The sequence below is a fragment of the Aspergillus sclerotioniger genome (assembly GCF_003184525.1).
Source record: "Aspergillus sclerotioniger CBS 115572 chromosome Unknown BO94scaffold_9, whole genome shotgun sequence".
In the NCBI taxonomy this organism is placed as follows: Eukaryota; Fungi; Ascomycota; class Eurotiomycetes; order Eurotiales; family Aspergillaceae; genus Aspergillus; species Aspergillus sclerotioniger.
Genome location: NW_020290999.1, coordinates 417926 through 429551, shown reverse-complemented (window position 1 = coordinate 429551; position 11626 = coordinate 417926). Strand labels below are relative to the sequence as shown.

Sequence of the window (11626 nt, the reverse complement as noted above, 5' to 3'; positions counted from 1 at the left end):
ACCGGGACGGCTCGGTTGTTCTGGAAACCGATGTTTTGATCGGACTGGACGTGCTATCGGGCGTCTATCTATACTTGGCATACGATGCACTAGGTCTACCTGGATCAATGGAGGATCATTACAGCTATTTCGATCTGGACGATGAAATTCAAGGCGTTATGGGACTGATTAGATTAATCTATCGAAGGCTAACTTTTCTTTCTTCTCACATCATTTGTAGGTCGAGTAGCCTACATTTCTCATCCACTCTCCACAATCCAGGAAGACATTCAGCCAGACAGATATATGTATAGACAGGATAGGTCTGAAAGGGTATTGGGAACAACTTAGAACGACAGAATATAACGGCAAATATCGACAAAGAACCCTTCACCCGGCACTCCAGCAAAAGGGGAGTGTTTCCCGGGTGGTAGGGAGATGGTATCAACGGTCCGAGACCAGGGCGTGGATATCATAGTGGGAAACCCAGAATCAAACATATAACAAGAAGAGAAACAGGGTCGGGGTTTGGATGCATGATCATCCAAGAGGGATACTAAAAGACGTAGACGATTAAATAAAGAAAGATGTAGAAACGATTAGCCTGGCTTCAACCTGCGGAGATTGCTCGAGGGCGGAACTCCCGACGCCCCGTCAAACGCCGCTGCTCGGTCGAGTCCCTGGTAGTGACGGGCCTCCTTCACTGCGAATGATGCCAACTTTGGGATCTGGAATCTGGATGTCCAGCGACATGTACGCTGTCCTGCGCAGGCTCCATATATGCACCCCGTCTTTGGCTCCAACCTCTTTGTTCCACCTGTCCAGCCAAGCCTCCACCCGTTTGAGGTGACTTTTGATACCCGGAGCACCAATATCTTCCCAGATCCAGCCTGTGAGGAGGCTCAGAGCACTGTCGATAAAGTTGCGAAAGTTGAACGGATCGAAGGCTTTGACAAGCTCATCATTCACCGTAGCGATCACCTTGCGAAACTCCTGCTCGGGTAATAACGGATCAAGGATCTCAGGGTACAGGTTGGAAAACGTAGGAGCCAAATCCCCTTTTATCATCCAGTCTCGCCGGATCCGTATGATGCGGGTCGTCATATACTCCTCGGATTGGATCGGGACATGTGGGTTGATGTGAGGATAGCACGGATGCGCAGGACCCCATGCTAACTCCTCCGCCACATCAGCCTCGCCCCCGGTGTGAGTGCCGGTGTTAGATGGCACCGAGGCAATGTGTGACTGTGACCGCAGAGAGGACTGCGACTGTATATGGCGGGGCCGGTCATCGTGAAGCGGCCCCGGTCCATCTGCCGCGAAGTCAAAGCCTAGATGCGCCCGTTCCGGCGCACGAGGGTTCTTTGCCTCTTGAGCCCCATTTGATACAGCCGAGTCGGACATTTCTCGCAACAACAGATGATCGTCAAATGCTCCACTGCGCCTCTGGCCTCGAGGCACTGCGATGCTAGAGCGTCCACTCTCCGTTTCCCCCTGGCTGCGCTCCACCACCAGACTGTTCGGAGATGGGGTCGGTCGACTACGACGCCGTTCGGGAATGGTCAGGAGAGGATAGGCGTCTCGTTGCGCTTCGAGCGGAAGGTTCTCGTCCGATAACTGCTGCAAATGGGGAACTGTGACCGGGGTGATGCGAGGGACGTAATTGACGGGATTCGCGAGTCGAACCGACGGCGGACGCAAGATCGCCGGGGGTATCCAGGAACTCTTTCGTCGGTACGATAATCGAGCTTGGGGGGAGCTCTCTGCGGCGACCCGATCGGCCGATGCAAGTGCTGCGGGATGATGGGACTCGAAGGAACGGCACCGGACGCGGCGGCCTCGTGGGGAATGAGGAGCAGCCGCTTTAACCTGGGGCGATGGTAGTGAAGGATCCGGTGGTGGCGCGAAAGACGTCGTTTTCGAGGACGACGACGACCGAGGGAGCCGAGCGGCGTGAGTGGGTGGTGGAGAAGCCGTGATGGACGAGGGGAGAGGAGACGTCGTGGTGGGAGGCTTGAGAAATGATGTCGATGGCCCAAGAATAAGAATCGATCGCAACGGGCGGCTGTGATTGGTGGGCGAGGATCGAAAAGGGGCGCGGCAAGGGACAGAAAATGATCTGAGCACGACATTCAATGGATGTGTCTTGCAGCGGTTTGCAGTAGTAGATACGATAGTAGTATAGGATAAGGAAAGATGAATGAGGAGGGAAGGAATGGATAAATGAATGAATCAAAGAATGAAGCGGTGATGCTGGATGATATCCCCCGGTCAAAGTAGGTAATGCTCAAGGTAGCAGCAGCCAATCTCTATCTATACGAGACAACTACTACTTACCTAGGGTGGCCTAGTAGTAGTGGTCACAGTAAAAGATAGTAATTGATCAACCTCAATGAGCGACTGCAGTTGGATGAAACGAAGGACAGCGATGGTCGCAAAAACAATAATCATGAAGCGGATGGCCATGGCTCTTATTGCAGCCGAACAGTCCCTAACAGGCTCCATATCCACCGGATCCCGACTCGAAACAATAAACGAGTCAATAGCCCAAGTAAGGCTCCAACCAACTTGGGACCGCCCAGAACGTCTACCTGGAATTGTGCGAAAGTTAAAAATATCCCCCATTAATGCGTCATCCAACCCTCCGTCGCCCAGCCCCAGGATGGTGGTGCAGCAAATCAGGTGAAACCCAGCAGCGCAAGCATGTGGCATGATTGGCAGCTCCCCTCACTGCGCAGCTCCAATCTCCAGAGATGTCAAAGGGCAGTCCGAGTCGGAATTAGATTAATATTGACCTGGATTGGATTTAATGGGCATTTGACGCCCATGACGTCGCGCAACATCCACTTTGGGCCCAGCCACGGGACCCTCACGTGAAGCTCCCCCTTCCGTCCCCGCCCAATGACCAATCATCCTCCCTTGAATCTCGCCAGTCTCTGATCACCACAAGCGAGCCAAGTATTACCTCTATTCATTATTATTCTTCTTCCTTTCCTGACCTATATACTTCAACTCCCCCGGAGCCAAGTCCGGTGGCACAGCCTGTGTACATCATCATTTCAGTCAAAGTGTTCTTTCAACGCAGCTGCCGTATCCCATGTCTGACCCGGTCGTCGCTCGTCATTAACACTGCAAACAACTACCACCCGACTAATCCCTGTACTCCCCACCTTCGCCGATACCATCGGAGGCATCGAGGGATGAAAGTCGCAACGCTGCAGTTTGCCCCTCGTCTGGGTGATATCGATGGAAACATCCAAAGAGCCAATGAATTGCTCAAGGATGGGAAAGTGGTGCAAGGCGTTGGGATTGGGATTGGACTAGATCTCCTCAAGCCGGATGTTTTGATTTTGCCCGAGTTGGCCTTGACGGGTGAGTGTTACTCTGTGCTCCCTTCTGTTGTCACACGATGCATGAGCTTCGGGATGTTTGTGCTCGGTGGCTTGTTCGACACGTCTTAGCCTGGAGCTCCCTCTTCCACCGTCTTCCATCGACAACCCACATTCCCCCCGGGCTTTCTGCGCAACACGGCCATTGATTCGATCAGGATACAACTTTCCGTCGTTGAAGGCTATAAAGCCCTTCCTAGAGCCCGTTGGACAAGGCCCTTCAGCTCACTGGGCCAAACAAACGGCCAAACGCCTACAATGCAAAGTTTGTGTGGGATACCCGGAAATCCACAGAGCAAACGAAGCCCCGGAAGGCGACCCAAGTAAACCCGGAGAGACCTGCTACAACTCCCTTCTCGTGGTGGATGAGAGAGGTGAAATCATCCTAAACTACCGTAAATCGTTTCTATATTATGCGGATGAAACGTGGGCAGCCGAAGGCAACCCAGAGCAAGGTTTCCATCAGCTCACATTTCGGAACTTAAACCAGAGCACTTTGGAGTCGCAAATAGCCACCTCTTTCGGCATCTGTATGGACATAAATCCATACCGGTTTGAGGCCCCCTGGACAGCATGGGAATTTGCTAATCGAGTACTGGATACTAAGTCCGAACTGGTCATACTTTCTATGGCGTGGCTGACATCGGTGAGTCGGGAAGAGCTGGACTTCCTCGCTGATAAGCCGGATCTGGACACGTTCAACTACTGGATTCAGCGACTAGTGCCGCTTATTTGCAAAAAGATGGGCCATGAAGTCAATTTTGATGGCGATGATTCCGATCACGGCAAGAAGATCGTTATTGTGTTCGCCAACAGAGTGGGGGAGGAAGAGGGCGCTGAAGGGGCAAGTTCAGCTCGATATGCGGGCACAAGTGCTATTGTAGCGATCACACAAAAGCCACGCACCCGTGCAGTAGGTAGGGAACCTTCTCCTGGAAGTGACAATTCTAGCGATGATTCCGAAGGAAGCGAGACGGAGGCAGCGCCGTTTGATGTGAAAGTACTGTGTTGGGATCTGATGGGCGCGACGACGGAAGGTATCTGTTTTGCGGACACCACGGCAGACCCCAGCATGGTGTTTGGATTGGCCAAAGCTTCGAAATGACATTTCGACTACCTATGAGGCGAAAACCACATTGGAACTGGTGGGTTGCAGTGATGCCCTTCTGCCTATTCTGATTCAAGCAGGCGTTGGCAGTCGGCATTTTGTAAATCCAATCCGTCATATACGGAGGGTGTTTTGGGCATAAAAAGGAGCCCACCTCCATGATAATCCCAGGATTTATTCCTCATAGTGGTGGAAAACAGTGGATGGAACCCTCCTACGGTGCAGGAGGCTTATCTGGACCCCCGTCTTTTTTTCCTTGGTCTTTTGGCTTGCTACGTAATATTCTCAACCATGTCTTATCCGAGGGCAATGTGTCGCCAGCAGACAAGCAGACAGGCAGGTTCCAAAGATTCGATCTGCCACAATCCGCCATCATCTATCATGTGAGCCCTGTCCTGGCCCCCAATCAGCCTCGCCCGGCATCCATGTGACGGGAGATAGCTCGTCATCGTCACTCGGGCGGTCGTTTGCAAAGAGAGCACCAGAGTGGATCTAGACCCATTCCTGTCCGGAAAATCCCCGCCAAAAGTATCCTTGGGTTGCGGCAAGAAAGCCGGGTGATCAGAGGGCCCCGGACTCTCTGATCGCTACAGCAGTCTAAAGTACCTAAGGGTAGTGTATCCACTCCAGCATCTTATCTCATGACCAACTGATCAGCGGCGTCCCCCATCAGATGGTCGCCTCTTTTGCAAAGTCAACTGTTGAGTCTCTATTTCCTGGGCCCCATTTCTGCATGTAACCCTTGACGCGCATCCCTAGATCAGTAAAGGTAGCATCTTTAGAGCGTGCGCTCATACCTGGGAGGAGGGACTAGAGAACCTCGCGGGGGATCTGATAGGTTGCATTGTGCATTCATGTGACAGTAGGAGGTAGCGACAGCCTGGGAAAGATTAGGAACTGACCCAGGCTCGAAGAAACAGAGTTAGTGCGCAATGGGGGGCATAGAGACCCATCTTGGGGTCGAACGTGCCAATGGAGGGATGATTTGGACCTCCCTACCCTGCTTCGTACACTGGCAATCGGGAGCCATCCATGATCAGTTTGAAAACAGGCGTGCCCAAGGACGAATGGACAACCGGATCATGACGATATGCAGTTCGAACCACAAACGAAAAAAAAGAAAAAAAAGGATCGGCAGCTAAGCGGATAGAATCAGAGACAAACCAGTGTGGTGACTCAACCTTACGGGCTGACGACCGTCTAGTAGACACGGAGTAGTAGATGGTCACTACTACTTGAAGGGACGGGCCGACCGGGATGAGCAGGCACCCTCCATGGCGCAGCAAAGTTTCCACTCCAATAACCAACTTCTGCAGGATAGGAGGGCATGGCTCATTCGATCGTTGTCGTGTACCGAGTAATAGGGAGCCAAAATGATCAGAGACTATCTACGGAGTAAGCTGCCAGCAGACACCAATCACTTGGGTTCGACCGCATCCCCTTTTACCGTTTCGAGCCGGGAGGGTTGACGGGGTCCACGTGATTCCGGGTGAACCCCTCCTCCGGCAACCGGGGCCTGCCAGCCAATCAGAATTCTCAATGGAGGAGTTGGGTGAGGAGGGGGGCACGGGATTGCAGCACATGACATGGAGATGGAGTAGGAGGGAAGACGAAAACCGGTTGGGAGGGAGGGAGGGGATGAGACTGGGAGGGGGGAAGGGACCGTTAAGGTTGGAAAGATAATAATGGGCAGAAGACTCGAGGAGAAGGAGGAGGAGGAGGAGGAGGATGATGATGATGATGGTGTTGGTGGTGGTGGTATGATGCGGCCTGCCTCACTACTACTACTACTATTTACTTGGATGGTATCTACTAGCCACACAGTGAGTGCTGGTACTGGTACTTGGTAAAGACCTGGCCTGAGAATCCGTTTGAGTACACAGGTAGATCGAGCCTTGGCCCTGAGGTACTTCAAGTACCTACTTACTCCGTACCAGAAAGTTGAGAGAGCCTCTCGGGGAGGGATCGTCAGGTGACCCCTCTCGGGTTCGACACACGGGGTCTGTTCCGCGCGCCGTAGCGGGCGGTTCTCCTCTTCTTTGATTCTCGTCCTCGTCCCTCGCCACGTGAGCAGTCCCTCTCTACTCGACTCTCTCTCTACTCCTCCATGTATCCCTTTTTTCCATTGTAAAATCCGCCACAACTTTTTGCTCGTTTTCAAATCCGATCCGTCCGCTGTCGTTGAAGTGGACGTCTCGATCCCGACCTTTTCTTTTGTGAACAAATTTTGTTCTCCAGCTTCTGCGATCGAACCGGCACCTTCCTTCTTGTTGTTGCCCGTGGCAGGTGACTTGCTGTCAGGTGATAGATAGACAGACCATCCAAGGTAATCCAGCTCTCTTCTCTCTCTTCTCTCTCCCTTTCGCGCGCTGCCTCCCCCACTCTCTTGCTTCTCCCCTCCTCCGCCAGCTGCATCGCAGTCGCTTCATGGCTTCTGCTGTGGCCCAGCCTCTCGTCTTCTCGTTTCCCGCCATGGCTCAGCCCGGCCATGGCCGACGAGGATGATGCTGTTTTTTCGCGCTTCCATCGGTCGCAAGTGCGCCGTCATGACGCGTCTCCGATGTCACTGCCCTCCCCTGGACTGGCTTCTTCCCATCTCTCCATGATTTATGATTCATGCTTCTCGCTTTTGCTTCTCAGCCATGTCTCTTTGTAGATGTATTCTTGGTGGTGGTCGCGCAGTTGACCTTGTCTTACTCGTCGGTCGTTGTTGATGGTCGATGCGGAGATGGGCGCGTCAGCCAACGCGTTGTTCGCTCACCATCAGCCCAGATCTGCCGTGACAGTAGCCCTTTCACTGGCACTAACCTGCTCCACTCCTTCATTCGCAATTCAATAAATGATATTGGTTCCCGCATTACTGTTTTCACTGTCCATCTGCCCGGATCATATCCTACATCCTCGTGAATCGTACTGGTCTTGCTCGAGCGGCTTGGTCACTAACGGGCCTTCTAGAGTCACGGAAGTTCCTAATCTCCTCTGATTAGGATCCTAGAGCTGGAGCCAACTTCCAGCGACCATCTCGAATCTCTGCCTTGTTTCACAGGTTAGTGGATTTCGAAGTGGCTGTCTCCGGACGATACGACCAACACTAATCGCTGAGCACAGGGGAGTCGTTCTATAGATCTCTCACGATGTCTGATCCGTCCTTGGGTGCTCCCGATGGCAATGTCACTGCTAAACGAAAGCGTGATAGTACCGACAGTGCTGGTCCGGATGCCCAGCGTCTGAACCGTTCCTCCAATGGAAGCAATGGCAGCATCCCCGCTCCAGATGCCCAGCCCAACTTTACGCATAGTTCCCTTGGGTCCTATGACACACATGGTCTTCCAAGCGCGGCAGCCGAGCTCAACATTGACCAGCAGATCTTGCAGCATGTCGGTCCACAAAATGGTATCTCAGATGACAATGCTCTCACTGCGAAGGCGGCACTTGCTGCCCATACCCCTCAGAATAAATATCCGCCCCCTCCGGACTCGACGTTCGACAATAACCTCGCACATGGCTTGGCATTTGGAGATGATATGGGCCAGGGAATCGGCTCCGCTCACGGTCATAACTCAACCGCCGCCGCCGTCTACGCTGCTCGAGAGGCACAAAGTATGAACCAGAAGCCTTCGGTCGGTTCTCCCGAATGGCACCAGATTCGCAAAAATAATCATAAAGAAGGTAAATGAAAATCGCTTCCTTTGCGTACGGACACATGCATTAACTGGGATTCAGTGGAACGCCGACGCCGTGAAGCAATCAACGAGGGTATCAATCAGATCGCTCGCCTTGTGCCGAATTGCGACAAGAACAAGGGTGCCATTCTACAGCGCGCCATTGAATATATCTGCCAGCTACATGAAGATAAGAAAGCAATGAACGAGCGATGGGAGCAAAGCAACATGACGACAAGTCATGCAATTAGCGAAATCAGCGGCCAGAACTCGAAGTTGAAGGGTGAGGTCAACCGCCGTGGGGATATCGCGCTGAAGTGGCTGCAGCGCTGCCGCGATGCGGGTCTCGAGTTCGACGATTATGAGGATTCGAAAGAACTGGAGCCTCTTGACGTTGATCAAGGCCAGGTCTAATTTCCAGTATAACCTGCAATATTGCGCATGCAGGCAGGGACTTTGTTGATCATCACTGCACGGTTCCTCCTCACCAAATATTCGATGTGCTACGACTTCTAACTTCCGGAGGCTGAGATATTGGCCATTTGACCGCTCATCATTATCCCTCACTCTTCTCTCCCTCTATTATCCCCATAACTTCTTCCCTTTGAACAAACCTCTCCATGTCAACTCTTACTCGTGTCAATTTTTTGCAAGGTACAGTTTTATGATGTTCTTTTTTTTCGTTGCAGGGAAGACGATGTGGTTTCCGATCTTTATTCTAATTGCTTAGCCTGGGGTGGGTTTTTTGTTTCTATGTCCCCATGTCTGCTTTTACCCCCTTATTTATTTTGTATGCTATTCTTAGGATGGGTCGGCGAAACTACGGCTGGGAGTGGTAGATCCGAAGGCCCTGGAGCCTAGGACATCACGGCGTGTTATCGGAATGCAAGCTCATTTACAAGTCTGATTTTGGTTGATCGATCTAGTAGTGATTTCTCTTGAGCAGCATCGTGAATGGTATAGCAAGAAAATCGAATCTGAGGGCCATGTCTTGTCCAGCCGAAGCCCGAAAAGTAACTGATTTCCAATCAGTCCAGTATAATCATCCCGGGGACATCGAAGTTGTAAATTTTAGTCTAGAAAATGGTGGCGCAAATTATATACAGAGAAAGTTATAGGTAATGTAATTTAGAAGCACGCCCTGTACGTAGTAACCAAGCGCTAAGATACCAAAGAAGCGGGCAGCACGAGCAAGCCACACAACACATCCCCGAAGAATTAAGAAATAGAGGTGGTAGTAGTAGTAGAAGAAGAAAGGTACACCATCATCCCATCATCGCAGACACACCCAGTCAAGTGTCAATCAATCGATTACTCAATCGCGAACTTACTCGAAGTTGGAGGAAGCAGTGACGGAGGAGCCAGACGAGACGCTGACGTTGTTGACGGTGATCTGAGAACCGGACTGAGCGGTGACACGGACATCGACGGTGTCGGTGCCGAAGCCGCTCTGGTTCTCGAAGAAGTTGTAGGAGGATCTGGTGGTGGATTGCCAGGTGCTGCCGCTGTCGGTGCTGACCTCGAGCTTGGTGACGGGTTCGTTGGAGTTGACAACTTGCATGGCGAACCAGTAGGCGGAGGTACCGCTCTTGTTGACCAGTTCAATGGGGGTGGTGATACCGCAGGAGACGTATTCCCAGTCGATGCTGATGACGCCCTTGGAGATGTCGGCCAGCTCGGCGAAGGCATCCTCGAAGAGGTCGAGGTGGTTGGAGTCACATTCGGGGCATTCGTCGACGATCTGTGGATTTGTTAGATATGGGAGACAGGATAGAAGGATAGCATCGCTTGGAAATGAGGACTTACCATGGCCTTGATCTTGTTGCCGCTGGGTCCGGTGACCTCGACACAAGCACCACATTCAGCTGCGTTGGACCAGCGCTGGGAGGAGAGGGCGGTGCCGAAGAGGCTGGAGGGGATAGTGTAGTCGGTGAAAGAGCAGGTTCCGCCGGAGACGTTGCCGCCGTAGAAGGTGGCTTCGCCGGAGTACTCAGAGCTCAGGGCACTGCTGGAGCTGCTGGCGGTGGAGCTGGAGCTGGAACTGCTGGTGGAGCTGGTGGAGCTAGAGGCAGAAGAGGTCGCGGCGCTAGCAGCGGTCGTGCTTGTAGTAGTTGGCTTGATCTTCTCGACAGTGGTCGCAGCGGCTTCGGTGGTCGCAGCAGCCTCGGTGGTAGCAGCAGCCTCGGTGGTAGCAGCAGCCTCGGTGGTAGCAGCAGCCTCGGTGGTAGCAGCAGCCTCGGTGGTAGCAGCAGCCTCGGTGGTAGCAGCAGCCTCGGTGGTAGCAGCAGCCTCGGTGGTAGCAGCAGCCTCGGTGGTAGCAGCAGCCTCGGTGGTAGCAGCAGCCTCGGTGGTAGCAGCAGCCTCGGTGGTAGCAGCAGCCTCGGTGGTAGCAGCAGCCTCGGTGGTAGCAGCAGCCTCGGTGGTAGCAGCAGCCTCGGTGGTAGCAGCAGCCTCGGTGGTAGCAGCAGCCTCGGTGGTAGCAGCAGCCTCGGTGGTAGCAGCAGCCTCGGTGGTAGCAGCAGCCTCGGTGGTAGCAGCAGCCTCGGTGGTAGCAGCAGCCTCGGTGGTAGCAGCAGCCTCGGGGGTCACAGCCTCGGTTGTAGACTGAGAAGCAGCAGTGGTTGGGGCAACCTTGACTGTCTCGGCCGTCGTCACCTCAACAACGGGTGTTGAGGACGAGGTCGAAGTCGAGGAAGTGGGAGTGGGAGTGGAAGTGGAAGTGGAAGTAACAGCGTCAGCGACGTGTGTCTCCGCAACAGGGGAGACTGCGGCAATAGACGTTGTAGTAGCGACTGGAGAAGCACTCTCGACCGTCGAGCTTGTGGTGGCGACCACCGGCGTCGCAGTCACAACTTCAGTCAGGGTGGTTGTGGATGACATGTGCAGAGTCGTAACCTGGTCAACCGATGCAGTAGAACTGGACTCAACCGCAGGGGTTGAGGTTGGTTCGGCGGCGGAAGCAGAAGTTGGCTCAGCTGCGGTAGTTGACGTGGGATGGAGAGTGACTGTCTTGTAGTACACACTCGCGGTGTATCCCGAAGGGCATTGGCCTTCATTCTCGCCGGGAATCAAGCCACCCGATGTGGTAGAGGTTGGCTTGACCACAGGGGCTGAGGTTGAGTCGAGGACAGGAGCGGACGTTGGCTCAACTGCGGCAGTTGAAGTGGGGTGGAGAGTGATTGTCTTATAGTATACACTTGCGGTGTATCCTGGGGGGCATTGGCCCTCATCTTCGCGCTGGAAAAGTGGATTGGCAGAGACCGATGCGGCGGCACTCAGGGCAGCAACACCCAGAGATGCGAGGCGTTGGTACTTCATGGTCGGGCGAGTGGGGAAGAATCTGTCTCAGACAAGGTGCTAAAGAAGAAACAAAGAATGGAGGTCTTGCTCTCTGCCTGCCAAGATATGGCGTGGAATCGCAGTAATGACAGGACATGCACTGAGCACGAGGATGGTTAGGATGAAAGAATGGACGCCTGGATCTCGAA

The 11626-nt window shown here is 53.3% G+C and overlaps 5 protein-coding genes across 5 annotated transcripts; 2 read left to right on the top strand and 3 right to left on the bottom strand.

Moving 5' to 3' along the window:
* Window positions 1-389: 389 nt before the first annotated feature.
* On the bottom strand, window positions 390-1850 carry BO94DRAFT_392599 (ERF4 family protein). The gene has a single exon (XM_025607333.1). It carries the CDS (start codon window positions 1381-1383, stop codon window positions 634-636), a length of 750 nt encoding a protein of 249 aa, XP_025469156.1. The 5' UTR covers window positions 1384-1850; the 3' UTR covers window positions 390-633.
* BO94DRAFT_392594 (uncharacterized protein) lies at window positions 1463-2213 on the bottom strand. The gene has a single exon (XM_025607332.1). It carries the CDS (start codon window positions 2109-2111, stop codon window positions 1542-1544), a length of 570 nt encoding a protein of 189 aa, XP_025469155.1. The 5' UTR covers window positions 2112-2213; the 3' UTR covers window positions 1463-1541.
* Window positions 2214-3179: 966 nt separating this feature from the next.
* On the top strand, window positions 3180-4473 carry BO94DRAFT_544813 (putative protein N-terminal asparagine amidohydrolase; the record flags this gene model as incomplete). Its single annotated transcript, XM_025613201.1, has 2 exons — window positions 3180-3351; window positions 3527-4473. The coding sequence occupies 2 exons, from the start codon at window positions 3180-3182 to the stop codon at window positions 4471-4473; spliced, it is 1119 nt and encodes a 372-aa protein (XP_025469154.1).
* Window positions 4474-7610: 3137 nt separating this feature from the next.
* Window positions 7611-8552, top strand: BO94DRAFT_544812 (putative HLH DNA binding protein (Penr2); the record flags this gene model as incomplete). The annotated part of the gene is made up of 2 exons (XM_025613200.1): window positions 7611-8145; window positions 8200-8552. 2 exons carry the CDS (start codon window positions 7611-7613, stop codon window positions 8550-8552), a joined length of 888 nt encoding a protein of 295 aa, XP_025469153.1.
* A 913-nt stretch (window positions 8553-9465) lies between these two features.
* Window positions 9466-11456, bottom strand: BO94DRAFT_513525 (putative extracellular cellulase CelA/allergen Asp F7-like; the record flags this gene model as incomplete). The annotated part of the gene is made up of 4 exons (XM_025609847.1): window positions 9466-9879; window positions 9945-10253; window positions 10971-11113; window positions 11216-11456. The coding sequence occupies 4 exons, from the start codon at window positions 11454-11456 to the stop codon at window positions 9466-9468; spliced, it is 1107 nt and encodes a 368-aa protein (XP_025469152.1).
* Between the last annotated feature and the right edge of the window lie 170 nt (window positions 11457-11626).

Bases quoted from the DNA above. Each gene is read 5' to 3' on its own strand.
- BO94DRAFT_392594 (XM_025607332.1), bottom strand. From the start codon at position 2,111: ATGTCGTGCTCAGATCATTTTCTGTCCCTTGCCGCGCCCCTTTTCGAT.
- BO94DRAFT_392599 (XM_025607333.1), bottom strand. From the start codon at position 1,383: ATGTCCGACTCGGCTGTATCAAATGGGGCTCAAGAGGCAAAGAACCCT.